The sequence below is a fragment of the Lutra lutra genome, chromosome 3 (genome assembly GCF_902655055.1).
Source record: "Lutra lutra chromosome 3, mLutLut1.2, whole genome shotgun sequence".
Lineage (NCBI taxonomy): Eukaryota > Metazoa > Chordata > Mammalia > Carnivora > Mustelidae > Lutra > Lutra lutra.
The window spans coordinates 128,781,464-128,797,833 of NC_062280.1; the positions used below are offsets into that span (position 1 = coordinate 128,781,464).

General features: G+C 38.0%; 1 protein-coding gene across 1 annotated transcript in view; it reads left to right on the forward strand.

Moving 5' to 3' along the window:
* RXFP2 (relaxin family peptide receptor 2) overlaps positions 1–6,945 on the forward strand; it is a 57,883-nt gene extending 50,938 nt beyond the window's left edge. The window contains exons 17-18 of the mRNA XM_047721547.1: positions 1,911–2,129; positions 6,407–6,945. Of these exons, the coding sequence (XP_047577503.1) occupies positions 1,911–2,129; positions 6,407–6,666 (479 nt within the window). The 3' untranslated portion in view covers positions 6,667–6,945. The remainder of the gene's footprint in view (positions 1–1,910; positions 2,130–6,406) is intronic.
* Positions 6,946–16,370: the final 9,425 nt, after the last annotated feature.

The following is a 16,370-nucleotide window of genomic DNA, read 5'->3' on the forward strand; positions in this document are numbered from 1 at the left end:
CACTTTCTTAGCACCACTTTAATAATACTCTTCACATACTACCTGTTCTATAGCTATTTTTTCATGGATATTGTAAGCTTTTCCTAGCATAGATGCACTTTGTAGATACACACACACACACACACACACACACACACACACACACACTACATTATATTCACTCATTCATTAAGGATTTATTAAGCACCTGCTATCAGCCAGGCACTACTTGGGGCACTGGAGATACAACAGATCAGCTCTCACAGACCACCACTAGAAAGGGGGATAAAGACAAGCAAACACATTCTTACATCACAGATTCACAAATGCTGTAAAAAAAGAGTACTGGATGTTCTAGGAGCCTCAAATCCAAGCACCAAGGGAAGTTTTCCAGTAGAAATGAATTGAAATCCTTGGGCTCAAAGGATAAGGAGGTATTAGCTAAATGAAGTCTATTCCAGGAAAAAGATATAGTGGATGTAGAGGTCCATAACCAAGGAACAGGTCCAGATGAAGGGCCAAGGAGTTAGGTTTGGCTGGATCTTACAGTTAAAGGGTGTGAGATAGGCTAAAATGGGTGTAGCACCTGTGATGTATTCCAGATAGACAAAGAGATAGTAACTAGTAACACACACACACACACACACACACACACACGTATCTCATCATCTACATACACTTGGTTTACCTATGAGAGTAGGAGTCCTAGAGCCCTTTCTTCTCTTTAAAGAGTATAAGAATACACAGTTTTTAAATGAATTCATTATTTTAGAATAGAATTAGATTTAGAGAGAAGTTGCAAAGATAGTATAATTTCCTTATGCCCCTCGCCCAGTATCTTCTGTTGCTAACCTCTCATATCCCTATGTCGCTTTCAGAACACACACTTTTGGTCTGTTCACATCTGTTTTCATAATATGCATCAGGGGGTCATCTTAACAGTCATTTTCTATTGTTCTTAACTGAAGTTTCTGACAAGAGGCCCAACATAAACCAATTTTATAAAATTCTATTGTATGCCTTTATTATGAGATTCTGTGGAATGTGAAATATTTTAGATAAAAACAATAGAACACTGGGAATTTATAGAACTTTCCTTTAGACTTCACCTGTCTTACATAGTCCAGATTCAGAAGAACATTTTTTTAAACAACTTTGAAATTGTGTGCATATTTTATGTTCATAGTGAGGAATAAGATCATTAGTCTTGGGAATTTTATTATAAAAAAATATAAAAAGTGACTGAGAAGTCAACATTATAAGATAGTGATGTTCAGTGAGAATCGTCTAAACATATATGACCCTAAAAAATTCATAGTTGAATTTATTATTTTTTTATATATATTTTTTCTAAAACAAGTCTAAAGGATTCTGAATCTTAGCTTAAATTACTATAAGGTATCTGAAAAAAATGGATTTTTGTTCTATATATTATTTTTACTTAGGACCAAAAAAGCCATGAGAAGTAGTGTTTCTGTGTCTATTATCTTCTTGATATTCCAAGGTTATCTTGTTCATACTTATAAGATAAAGAAATGGAGTTATATTTATTCTTTGAGGTATACATATGATTGTAGTAATCCTTTAAGATTTGAATCTGCAGAGAGCAAAAAATGAAAATAGCTTTTTTCTGACTTTAAAAAAGCTAAAATTCGCCTCATGATACACACCTAGATCTGAATTTCAGAGATCTGTAACTCTTCATAAAAGTTTTGTGTATTTCCAATATCTTTTTGATTTGTCAAACCCAATCCCATTAGCTTATAGGCTTAGATTCAAGGTTTTCAGCTGATTACAACTGGGCTTATACAAAAGAATGTTTCTTGGAAGTACAGCGTAAGAAGAGGCACCATAATGAACATCTGTGTAACACAGTATTTTACTGTTGATTTATACACCTGAGATGTTAAGAGCTGTGCTTTTTCCAACAGGTGTGAACTTGCTGGCTTTTCTCATCATTGTGTTTTCCTATACTATTATGTTCTGTTCCATTAAAAAAACTGCCTTGCAGACTTCAGAAGTGAGGAATCACATTGGAAGAGAGGTGGCTGTTGCAAATCGTTTCTTTTTTATAGTGTTCTCTGATGCCATCTGCTGGATTCCTGTATTTGTAATTAAAATTCTCTCCCTCTTCCGGGTGGAAATACCAGGTCAGTCCCTTCTATTATTCCCAAGTACATTGTGCCATTTTACATTCCCTGATGAGGTCAGAATATAGTGCCTGACGTATAGTAAATTCTCTATAAACAACTACAACTTTGGTGCAAACAGCTATTATTTTTCTCAACATTTTATAATCTAAGAAACTGGGTAGTGGTATAATCCAGACAAGAACGATGAGAAAACAGGAGCTAGGAAAAATAACTAACTCATTTCCCTAGATAGTGATTCTTAATCAAGAGTTAACATACAAAATCAAAATATACATGCCCAGGTTCCTCCCTGGGCTTCTAGATTTAATCTATAGGGGCAAAGGGCTGTACCCTTGGATTTTGGAAAAGTTCCCCTCATGCTTCTGAGACACACACCCCGGTTGAGAACTGCAGGTCTACTTCATGGTCCTTACCCTTTGGTTGTCGCACAAGCTGCAGAATGTCAGCTGTTCTGTTCAAGTGCATCATCCAGAGGGCCAGGTTTCCCACCCACATGCCTACTTCAACCAGAGGAAAAAACCTTTCATGAGTTAGGATTTCATCTGAATCCCTTTCTAGGATCTAGAAATCACAGCCATGGAGAGCCCCCCACCCTGGGGCTTTGGCCCAACTTTGTGAAATAGACTTTCTACTTGGGGGAATCCATCCCAAGGGGCAGGAATTGGGTCTTATTCATCCTGGCACCCCAGTGTTACACATGGGTTGGCACTTCAGAAGCACTTACAAAAGTATGATGAATGTACAAGTAACCAACAGCTGGAACAGTTTATGTCCCTCCAGCTTGTGCAGAGTCATGGGAGGCCTTGTTGTTGTCTCACTGCAAAATGACACAACATCCACAACTCCCCCTTCACCTGTCCATTTAGCCTGACCGCAAGGCAGAGGCATCCCTGAAGCCATGTAAGGTGTGAATGTGCAGGTCAAGAGAGCAATTGGGGCTGACTACTTGGGAACCTCCACTGGGCATGGAGAGCAGAGGACACAAGAATGTGTGTGCCATTACTTGGGGGTGGGGGAGAACCTGGTGGCTGGGAAGAGCAGAGTTCATTAAGACGAGAGCTGAATTGTCCAGTCTGAATTGTCCGGTCTACTACATCTTCCTGGGCATCTCAATGTTTATATCCTTACATTCCAAATTTAACAGGACTAAAATGTCCTTTGGCCTTCATTGCTCATAGAATAAAGTCCAAATGCTGGGATCAGCATGAGAAATGTTACCTCCCACTCTGCCCCCAGGTATTCTGTGATCCAGGACCCATCAGAATTATTGGGATTCTTTTCTTCGGCACCTTTTTAATGCCTTGCCTTTACTGAAGTTGTTCTGTCCACCTGTGTTGTATCTTCAATCTGTAAGAATTAAGCTTACTAAATAGCCCTTCTCATCCTTCAAAATTCAACCCAAATACTCACTCACCCATGGTACCATTCCATACCTCTCTCCAACCCACTCCCATCCAACTCAATTGCTTAAATGTCTGTAACATTTTGTTCATACTTTACTTATTAGCCTCATCTGAACCACTTCTTACCAGTGTTATTCTTTAATATGTTCATTGCTCCCCTCAGTTTATAAGCTTCAGAATATTAGGGACCATGTCTTATTGATCTTTCCACAGTGTTTTTCACATAATGTTATTTAATAAATGCATTTTCAACAAAAGATGCTGAGCTGGTCCAAGAATGATGGAGCAGGGTGGGAAATGGATGATCTCATCAACCTCCCCAGCTTCTCTTTCCATGCTTTCGATGTCCTTCCTCACCTCAGGCACTTGATTTTCTTGGATGTGGGATGAGGCAGCCTTGTGTGGTGGAAGAAGGACCAAGTGAGGCAGGAGTCCTAGGTTTCTGTCCTAACCCCGCCACTGCGCAGCTGAGGAAATGTAGGGAGGTCACCTCACCTCACTGAGATGATTTTCATAAGGCCTCTCGAATTCCTTCCAGTTTTCATATTCTGTGAGTCTGTCAGCTCCATGAGGCTCTTCTCTCTGTATTACTCTGTTGGGCTGCCATAACACAGTAACACAACCTGGGTGGCTTAAGCAACAGAATTTATTTTTCACAGTTCTGGAGGGCTGGAATTCCAGAATAAAGTGTCAACAGATTTCTGCTGTGGCCTCTCTCCTTGGCTTGCAGGTGGCCACTTTCTCACTGTGTCCTCACATGGTTTTTCCTCTGTGTGTGTTCCCATTGTATCTCTCATATAGGAAAGTTTCCCTCTTCTTATAAGCACACCTGTCAAATTGGACTAAGGCCCACCCCAATGTCCTTATTTTAACATAATGACATCTTTAAAGGGCTGTCACATATAGTCACATTCTGAGGTCCTGGGGGTTAGGACTTCAATGTATGAGTTTGGGGTGGGGGACAAAATTCAGCCCATAACACTGTCTGATTTAGAATCAGGAGATGTCTGGTGATCCAGGGTACCAGAGAGCTACAGGAGTAGTCATTGTCCTTGAAAGCTTATGACATTTCAGATCATGATGGGAAACTGGAATAGGAAAAAAAGTGTCTTATGAAATCCTTAATGGGCCATACACCAGTCTTTCTCTATGTTTGTAGCACAATATTTTGAGGTTTGTCTTGAATACATCAGTGGACCTAGGAGAGTAGCCCTGATCATTTTTTACTAAGCCCCTTCTTGTTTGCCTGACTTCCCATATGTTGTAGGAAATGCTGCACTCACTGAACTAAACCCATCTTGTGCCCACCCTCCAAGAACTCTGGGGTGTGCTCCACCATGGCATGTCACTGATAGTATGTGTGATTAGCCTGAAAGATAAGGCAGCATTAGCCCTCCTTTCTCAGAACTCACCTGCTGACCTTATAAAGTGAGTTACCCTGAGACTGAATGGGAAGTCTCATTCCTGGTCACAATTTCATTTGGGGATGTAACAGACAAAAAGCAACTTAATTTGTTCTGTTTTGCTTTGTTGTTGTTTTTTTTTCAATCATGCACTGTCCATATTGTCTAATTTTAAAAAAAATAAATACAAGTGATATAGTAATATGAAACTTTAATAAATCTAAGATATGCTAAATATAGATATTTTTCTTCCATATTCTTTCCAGTTCAAAAAAAATAAATAAGGACGAGAAAGAGAAGATGGGATAGGAAAAGAGGAAGGCAAACAGAAAAAAGGAGAAGGGAGAGATAGCAGGAGAGGAGGAAAGAGAGGAGGAAAGGTCAGATAAGCAGTCAGGAAAAATAGAAAAGAAAGAGAAGAACAGAAAAGATGGAAGGAACAAAAGGCAAAGAAGAACAAGTAATGGTGTTTAAAGGATAAGAAAATTGTGAGGGTGGGGAGGAAAGAGAAGGTGACAAAGGGGGTGGGACAGGGAATATATCCTTGGTCTTAGGATTCAGCTCTTCATCTGAGCTGGGAGTTCTCTGCATCTTTGGAGACGTGGAAAGAGGCAGCATAGTGTGGTGGGGTCAGAGGATCACAGGTATTAGTGCTGAAGAGGGACGTCAGCAGAGCCGCCGACTCTGACCCAGCCCCCTGACTTCGATCAAGTAAGTTATCATCAGCCCCTTTCACAGATAGGGTAGTTGAGGTCCAGGGAGCTTAGGTGATTTGCCCATAGTCCCGTAGCTAAGTGTCTGGCCCTAAGAGCAGGCTGTGCATAAAGGGGAAAACACACTTCATCCTAACCAAGTGCATGATGTATTTGGAAAGGACACTACCATCACAAATTTCTCCTCACAAAGGACTTTTTGTGGCATCTTTCCCTTAATATTCTAACTAGTATCTCTAATGCTTCATACGATAGGATTAAGTTGGAAGATGTATTCTTGTTTGCTCTTCACAACTTCAGCCTCCACTCTGGATAGGATGGTTGGAATAGGGGGTGGGCAATAAGGCTTTCAAGAGTGGAGTTAAGACCAAGGTCAGATATGACACTGGACCAGATGTTTTCTCAACACTGACGTATTGATTAAGAAGTATTTCTTCATTTTCTTACTTTTCTATCAAAAAAACAAGAAAAATAAATTACATATCAACTTACATCTATGAAGTGTTTTTTACATACTTCCTCTCATTTGACCTTACAACAAACTACCAAATAGTTACTGAAATTCAGAATGGTAGGACATTGGATTCATAGTTCCTATGCTCCTCCAACAGAGAGATTTTCAATAAGGTGAAAGAAAACTTGAGTGAACTAGGTAGCCCTCCCCAAATAGCACTGAACACAAAATGTTATGTGTTATTTGTGTTGTTTAAAACTTCCACTTCATAAAATTTTCCACACTTCATTTCCCTCTCCAGGCACAATCATCTCTTGGATAGTCATTTTTTTCCTTCCAGTAAACAGTGCCTTGAATCCAATCCTCTACACTCTCACAACCAGCTTTTTCAAGGACAAGTTGAAACAGCTGCTGCACAAACATCGGAGGAAATCGATTTTCAAAACCAAAAAAAAGAGTCTCTCTACATCCATTGTGTGGACAGATGACTCCTCTTCACTTAAACTTGGGGTTTTGAACAAAATAACCCTTGGGGATGGTACAGTGAAACCAATTTCCTAGTAATGGTTTCGGATCCCTGGACTTTCAGTGGACTACCTTTAAGAAAAGTACAGTGTTTGGAAGATGACATCTGCAATGCTTTTCATCTCCACCAACACCAAACCTTTCTACACAGAGAGCACAGCAGAATGACTTCTGGCATGCACCACATTCCAGTGGCAGCTGTACTATTTATCAACAGTGCCGAGAACTGTACGTATAGGTTCTTCTCACCCTTATGTTCCTGACATGCACTAGTGAATCTGTATATAGTAGGCTGATGTACAGTTGATCTACAGCTAGTCAACATGACCAACCTACCAGTGAACACCCACATGTTGGCACTGCATAGACTGCTTATAAGTTGAGTTGCACTGTCCACAAAATAAAAAGATTCAGGACATATAATTCCAGTGTGACCATAATACCATAAGCTTAGCATCTCTTTCCTTGTTTTTTCAATGTTAAATGAAATCATCAGCATCCTGCTGTACTGATGGAAAAGGATTTCTGAGATGTTCACCTGCCTCAAGCCTAGCCCTCCAGAGGCCAGAGGAGTAGAAACTTTGAAAGAAGATCTTCACACAAGACTATCACATCCAGTGGAGAAGCAGAAAGACACACTGACTAAACCTAGTACCGTTTGCCTTCTTGGATATTATTTAATGTTGGTAGAGCTGAGATCTCAAACAAGATATTTTTCTTCAGTTTGCCCAAGCCACAAAGAAAAATGGGGCACCTGAACTGCCAAAGCTATATTTTAATAACTTTCAGGTCTAATTTCCTTACAGCAGTATCCCTATCGCTAGAAAGTTCTGCCTCCACAGAATCCACTGATGAGCGATATTAAAGGGGATTTAAGAATAGTGGTTTGATTGGGACCATTTGCATACTCAGAGAAATTCCCATTCTTTTTAACAAAAAGGCCAGTAAGTTTAGATTTGATTTTTGAGGATGAAAAGTAATGGTAAAGACCTGGACATGTTGTTATCATGAAAGTTTATATGTGAAAAAAAATCGGGTAAATAAAGTTATATTTTGCATTTTTCCACATATTATTTTATGTTTAACAAAGTCTATATTAGCTGTTACCATGTTTCTCCTGACAGAGAATATAGCTAGGAAACACAACACCTTAGTTAATAAGACATATCTTAGATTTTTCTCTTCCCCCTTTTTCCAAAGCATGAGGCAATAACTGAATGTCTTCATTGCTGGCTTCATTCTGAGTGCCTTTAATGAGTGGGATATAAGCAGCTGACTGAGAACTCCTGATTACCTCCTATTATGGGGATCCAGTAGCATCCAAGAAAGAACCTTAGAGTTCATATGTCACAGCAGTTCTGATAATTTACCTGTTATTGCTTAATAGTGACTAAAAGAACCATTATGTTTTGATCAAGTGAAATATTTTTTTGCATCAGTGAAATCTTTCCATTAGGATTCTATAAATAATTTTCCTCTGCATTAAGTAGGCTGTCTTTTTCCCTTATGGTTTCAAACTTTCCTCCATCTTGACTTTTCACTACAGTGAGTTACTTCCCAGCTTCTTTTCTTTATTTGCTGACATTTTATTAAATGTCATTTGCCAGTCCTTGATCATCAAATGATTTGTTTCCTAATACATTTCCCAACATCAGGAACATAAATAAGAAATAGACCCTGAGCCCAGAGTATTTTGATCTTAGCACAAATGTGTGTTTCCCATTCTTGAAAAGCATCAGGCATGGCCCACGCACCAAGCATCTGGGAACTGTGTTTGTGAATGTCTGCACTCTCACTGTTAAGTAACAGACATGAAAAGCACAAAATCAGGTATGTTAGGGAAGTTGGCAGCATATTTCACAGAAAAATTGAAGCTCTATACTAGTCAGTTGTGAGCCAACAGATAGTATAAAACTGAATACTAATGGGTTAATGATCTACACTCTTATTCCGTACTGTTAAATGAATAGAAACCTGTAAGAAATATGTTTGATTTTAGCAAATAAGTCTTTTATCTGGATTGGGTAAGGTCTTTTGCATTGGGTTACACTTGTTTTCTAAACCTGGTATTTCTGGATAGTTATGAAAATACCCACCTCTGTTTTTGAACCACTTCCCATGACAATACAAACAGCAAGTAAACATGACTTGAGAATATAGGAGGCCATAGACTGTGCATCTCTCAGTAGGAAAAAATGGGGGAAAACTACCCAATCCACATTCCCACCATGTTTCTATGTATTACTGATATCTGATCTTGAAATAAAGATACTCTAAAAAATCGATATGGAGTCTCAAATGAGTATACAAAAAGAGGGTACATGGTTTATCTGTGTTAGACCTAACTAAGCTTACTTACATCACTTTGTTTTGTTCTTAAGGTTTATTTGTACTCAAAATTAGAATTTATGCCCACTGCAGTTGCTGAAAGAGGCCTTGATGATGAGGGAATTTAAGTGGGATTACACATACCTGAGCTTTAGCTCCCAGGTGGCAGTATACCATCCCCCTACCCCGCCATGCACTACAGCTCTGCAGTTCCCAACCACCTAGTCTCTATAGGATATCATGGGTCCACAAATGCAGGTCCATCACCCTGATGTTTGTCTCTTAAGGGGAATCTGGTACCAGATCAAGTCAGTATTGGGTAATTTGCTACATATATACTTATGCTACGTTGTCAAGAATTTATCTCACCTAATGTGATCCTTCACTCCAGTTTGTAAGCAAAGCAAAGATTCAAAGAACGCGTATGATAAAAATGAAAAATGGTAAATTGTCACCAATCACATGTTCCCCATCATTTTATAAATGCTCCAGGAGAGGTCTGAAGGAAATGGATCTTCCAAAATTAACAAGGAATACATGTAAGACATATTTCTCTTTAATTTTTCCAATGTAGCATCAACGGGCATATGGTCCTATTTAACAAATAGCCTTAGGCAATTTTACTCAAGAAACAAAGCATTGTAGATAAATATTTGTATTTTTTTATATCCTGAATAAGGAAAAGAAAGACTGATTACAAAGATTTCTCCTTATATATATCTGATTATATGTCAATTATCTGATATCCTGTTTCTGAAAGATGGAAGATACATATTTAATAAAGAAAATGTTTACTTCTGAGCCAGTAATATAAAATGTAATTAGAGTATTTTTTTTAAATGGCTTTGTAGTAGGAGAACTCAAAGTCCTTGAGGAAAACTTTTTAAAGCCCTGTAAGCTGATTAAAACCTATTACTCAACGTATGTCTTTGGAATAGTCTTCAGTCTACATGACACATATGGAAGAAATCAGTTACAAATAAAGATATAGACAATAATAAGGCTAAGTGACAAAATTGCAGATCCAAGAATGGGTGCCTTATGGCATCTAAACAGCCCAGCTCCAGTTCACGATGAAACCACTTACCTCTAGGACTTGAACAAGCATAACTACTTTGAGTTATAAAGTCACAACTAGTTTAGATACTAGAAGAAAGTATTTCTGGACTGTCTGGGAACCAATTAAACATTCATCTGTTTACTGATTCTCTAAATTCATGGTGCTAGGGTATTTGATTCAGTAACGACTTTGTAGTGGAAACTGTATATTTTCCTGCTACAGACAATACACCTTCAGGGCAAAGAAATACAGAGTCAAAGTCAGGGTCTAGTGCCATAGTTGTAGTCAGTCATCAGCTACTTATAACACCTTAGACAAATACCTTTAAATCTCTTCTATTCTCTATGATTGAGTTTTCTTAAGATCATATCACATAAATTGATATCCTGTCCCATTTCTGGGAATATCTATAATGTGGATCAAACCACTTACTGAAGGTCCATGTGGCTTAAAAATCCAGAAGTTTACATAAAGTTCAAGGATCATCTAATTCTCAGTTTCCCTGGGATAATATATTGCACAGGCCACCAATGTTCAGAAATCAATTTCTTCCAGGAGGCTTACAGGACCTATTCTATTTTGGAAAGAATTCTGAGATGAAGTCTCAGACAATGAGGCTTTCCTAAGATGTGGAAGATTACAAGAGTATAGCAATGAGTACAACTCAAAAATTAGGTGACTTCTTGTTAGCAAAATCTAGGAATACAAACAGTGGTATAATTAACAAGCAACCATTTTAATTAACTACAAATCATAAACGGGTCTCTTTGCCTAAGTGATTAATAGGTCTACTACCACCTACATTATCCTGGAAAACACAAATGCACAGGCATGTTAAACACTTATGACTAAGTATATTCTTGGGGGAAATGCTTTTAGGGTAAAGACACAACATATCTAATTTCCCTCATAGGATACAACAGGTGGTCCTTGACCCAGAATTGATGATCTCTGCCTCAAACCTTGCTCCATCAGCCACAAACTCCCTCCCCTGTACCACTAACCTTGCTTCTCTGCTGGCCCTTTCTGCTCAGCTCACAATGCTCCAATTTCTCATATCTAAAAAGACAGTCCTGCCTTCCAACACCCTGCTTTAGCATCTGCCTATTCTCACTTTCTCTTTATAGCTAAACATTTAGAAAGGATGATAAACTCTCTGTCATCAGTGTTTTGACTTCTCAACAAGTGAATGCCTCCACCTTCACCACTCCACAGAGGCTCCCCTCCTTGAGATCTTCATGATAACAACTCCACTGACAGTTTCCTTTCTTTAACTATTTCATTTCTCTGAAGAATTTCTCATTGATGGCCACCTCCTCCTTTAAACACCTCTCTTGGAATGAAGGACACCACTCTCCTGTTCTACACTACTTTGCTAGCTCTTCCTTCTAACACTTTTATGAGTTTCCTCTTCCTCCACCTGTCCCATAAATGTATAAATAAGTTTCTAGGGACCCTGTTCTTTACCCTCCATAAGTCCCTCCCAGGCTTCAACCTCTCTATAGCCATCATAGCTAAGTAAATTAATTTTTAAAACTCACTTAAAATAATTATAAATATAAGGAGCTTATTTTGATAGCCCTTATTAAATCTTGACATTTATTTTTAATGTCTACTATCATACAAACTTGTAGAAATGTCTAACTTCCCTCCTGAGAATCAGTGATTCTCTCAAACTCATCTAAAAGTGATATATTTTTACAGGTTTAACAAATGGATTCATAACCCATCAAAGTCATTTGTTTGGAAGATTTTTAATAGAAAAATCCTATAGGCTTAAACTACATAAGTGACCTAGGCTGGAGAGGGGACATGAAGTTTCTGGTGGCTCTCCATATAAATTTCCTCTCAATTCCTTTATTTTCAATCCAGGACCTAAGCTTATATAAACTTCTTACTTTTTCTTTATTTTTATTTGACCAGGTCATAATGTGCAGACATGTCCACCAAAAGTATGAGATCCAGAAAGGGATCTTAAGGAAAAGTTTTACACACATTACTGAAGAGTCTCTGGAGGGGGTGGGGTGGAAACCTCAGATCATGTGGTAGCCATCATAGAGACTGAGTCAGTGATATTCATTGATTTACCTTTCCTGTTTTTATGTAGCTGGCAGTAGCCTTAGAGATCAAAGGCTGTATCATTCTGTGTTCAGTAAATAACAAAACCTTTTGTCTTAGTTTTCCACTCTTCAGTGGCTTATATTCTCCCTTAAAAATGCTTGGTTTCTGGGGTACCTGGCTGGCTTAGTTGGCAGAGCATGCAACTCTTGATCTTGGGGTTGTAAGTTTGAGCCCCATGTTGGGTGTAGAAATTACTTAAAAACAAAATCCTTAAAAAAAAAAAAAAAAAACAAACAAAAAACAAAAAACAAAATCCTTAAAAAAAACTTGGTTCCTCACTTACTTTGAATTTTTCATTTCCACCTCTTTTATATTATTGTTCAAAAAAAGAAAAGCCTCAAGTTTTTGCCCTGAATAGGGGCTAACTCTAAACCCACCAGGTGCTGAGTTTAACTTAGATTCACAACTGTTTCTTTCCAGCCTTAGCCCTGCCCTTTGCTCAGCCATCTTTGGAGTCCTGCCATGTTCTTTGTCAGCCAATAAGAAAACAGTCAGACATTATTTATGATTCTAAAATGACACATTTTTAAAGGAAGTGAATCACGTCTGAATTTCTATTGCCATTCATTTATTCAGTCAGCAAACAGGCCTTGTACAGGTACCTGGAGCTGCCATAGTGCTGTGTGACAAGGTCATCTTCAAGGGCAGGTAATTTACACTCCATTAAAAGAGGCTCAGTGAGACAACTTAGTACTTCTCCAGAGTTGCCTTCAGAGATTAAGTCCCAAATATGTACCAGTCTTAACATTTTATCCATAGGACATTCCTCTTTATTGCAATATCTTTTTCCTACTCTTCTTCCTTTTCCTCTTTCAAACTTTTTGCTGACATTTATTGTTCTTTTTCTCTTGCTCTCTCACTACACATACACAGTCACGCTCCTCCTACCTCTTTCTAAATCTTCTTCTTTGCCTCCTTGTTTCTGTCCTGACTCTTTCTATTGCTGTCTGTCTCTCCCTGTGTAGGCAGTGTTTGGAGAGGGGATATAAGGCCAGAGTGAGGCTAAAAATGTAAGGCAGACTCTTCTGTTGAGCACATCAGGGAGTAGAGTGATTGATCAGGTCCATTTTTATGTTCTCTGCCAACCATAAGCACCCAAAGTCAATGACAGGGGGTCTAACCATCTGACCACCATCATATAGCAACAGATAATACTAGTAACATCTATACTGAACAGTGCTTTACAGTCTGCCAAATGATTTCATGTAGCCTTTAATTTGCTGGATGTCAAACATTATTCATTCACAACTGTGTGGTTTAACAGACATGTACATATACACAAACACCTCATTGTGTTGGAATTAATCTACTTGGCAATCTCACTTACTTGGAACATAACTAAGTTAAAAGAATAAACCCATAAATTTTTAAAGGCCTTTAAGGAACTCTAGACAAAAATAGTTGTTACAGACTTATAAACTAAAGCTCAGAAGTAGAATGGTGCATAAGCAAAAGCACAGAATATCTCATTTGAGCTATTCATTCATTCACAAATATCTATCAGGTGCCATTATGCCAGGCAATATTCTAGGTAACAGAAATATTCAGTGTGAGGGGACGGGACAAGATGGCAGAGGAGTAGGAGACCTAAATATCATTGGATCCCAGGAGTTCAACTAGATAGTTATCAAACAATTCTGAACACCTACAAACTCAACAGGAGATGAAGAGAAGAAGAACAGCAATTCTAGGAACAGAAAAGTGACCAATTTCTGGAAGGCACTAAATACAATGGCACTAAATTTATATCTCTCAATAGTTACCCTGAATGTAAATGGGAAAAATGTCCCATCAAAAGACACAGGGTATCAGAATGGATTTCAACAAGGAAATAAAGGCTTTATTTTTAAAAAATATTTATTTATTTATTTATTTTTGAGAGAGACAGAGAGATAATAAGAGAGAGAGAGAGCATGAGAAAGGGGAGGGTCAGAGGGAGAAGCAGACTCCCTGCTGATGTGGGAGCCTAATGTGGGACTCGATTCCAGGACTCCAGGATCAAGACCTGAGCCAAAGGCAGTCACTTAACCAACTGAGCCACCCAGGAACCCTGAAATAAAGGCTTTAAATAACACACTTGACCAGATGGACATCACAGATTTATTTAGAACATTCCATCCCAAAACAACAGAATACACATTCTTCTCTAGTACACATGGAACATTCTCCAGAATAGATCACATCCTGGGTCACAAATAAGGTCTCAGCAGATTCCAAAAGATTGGGATCATTCCCTGCTTCAGACCACAATGCTCTGCAAATAGAACTCAATCACAAGAGGAAAGTTGGAAATAACGCAAATACAGGGAGTTAAAAAGCAGCCTACTAAAGAATGAATGGTCAACCAGAAAATTAAAGAAGAATTTTTAAAATTCATGAAAACAAATGAAAATGAAAACATGATTGTTCAAAACCTTTAGGACACAGCAAAGGGAGTCCTGAGAGGAAAGTATATAGCAATACAAGCCTTTCTCAAGAAAGAAGAAAGGTCTCCAGTACACAACCTAACCCTACACCTAGAGGACCTGGAGAAATAATAGCAAAAAAAAAAAAAAAAAAAAAAAAAAAAAAAAAAAAAAAAAGCCTAAACCCAGCAGGAGAATAAAAATAATAAAGATCAGAGCAGAAATCAATGAAATAGAAACCAAAAAAATAATAGAACAAATCAATGAAACTAGGAGCTGGTTCTTTGAAAGAATTAATAAGATTGAAAAACCTCTGGCCAGACTTCTCCAAAAGAAAAGAGAAAAGATCCAAATCAGTAAAATCATGAATGAAAGAGATCACAACCAACACCAAAGAAATACAAACAATTATAAGAACATATTATGAGCAACTATACGCCAGCAAATTTGACAATCTGGAAAATGGATGCATTCCTAGAGACATGTAAACTACCAAAACTGAAACTGGAAGAAATAAAAAAAAAAAAAAACTGAACAGACCCATAACCATTAAGGAGATGGAAGCAATCATCAAAAATCTCCCAACAAACAAGAGCCCAGGAACAGAGAACTTACCAGGGGAATTCTTACCCAAACATTTAAAGAAGAATTAATACGTATTCTCCTGAAACTGTTCCAAAAAATAGAAATGGGAGGAAAACCCAAACTCATTTTATGAGGCCAGAATTACCTTAATCCCAAAACTGGACAAAGACCCCATCAAAAAGAAGAATTATTTAAAAAGAGAGAGAGAAAGAAAGAGAGAGAATTACAGACCAATATCCCTGATGAAGATGGATGCAAAAATTATCACCAAAATACTAACCAATAGGATCCAACAGTACATTAAAAGGATTATTCTCCTTGACCAAGTGGGATTTATTCCTGGGCTGCAAGCTTGATTCAACGTCCACAAATCAATGTGATACAGTACACAAATAAAAGAAAGGACAAGAACCATATGGTACTCTCAATGGATGCTGAAAAAGCATTTGATAAAGTACAGCATCCTTTCTTGATCAAAATTCCTCACAGTGTAGGAATAAATGGTACATACCTCAACATCATAAAGTCATCTATGAAAAACCCACAGCGAATATCATTCTCAATGGGGAAAAACTGAGAGCTTTTCCCCTAAGGTCAGGAACAAGGCAAGGCTGTTCACTATCACCACTACTATTCAACATAGCACTAGAATTTCTATCCTCAGCAATCAGACAACAAAAAGAAAGAAAAGGCATCCAAATTGGCAAAGAAGTCAAACTATCATTCTTTGTAGACAATGTTATACTTTCTGTAGAAAACCCAAAAGATTCCACCCCAAAATTGCTAGAATTCATCCAGAAATTACGTTAAGTGGCAGGATATAAAACCAACGCACAGAAATCACTTGCATTTGTGCAACAAATGTTGCTGTTGTCATAGCAACAATGTGACAAAAGAGAAATTAAGGAGATTAAGGAGTCCATCCCATGTAGAATTGCACCCAAAACCATAAGATACTTAGGAATCCATCTAACCAAAGAGACAAAGGATCTGTACTCAGAAAAATATACAATAGTCATGAAATAAATGGAGGAAGACACAAAAAAATGGAAAAACATTCCAGGCTCATAGATTGGAAGAACAAATATTGTGAAAAATGTCTATGCTCCCTAGAATAAGCCACAGAGTCCATGCAATCCCTATAAAAATACCATCCACATTTTTCACAGAACTAGAATAAATAATCCCAAAATTTGTATGGAAACAGAAAAGACCCCGAGTAGCCAAAGGGATATTGAAAA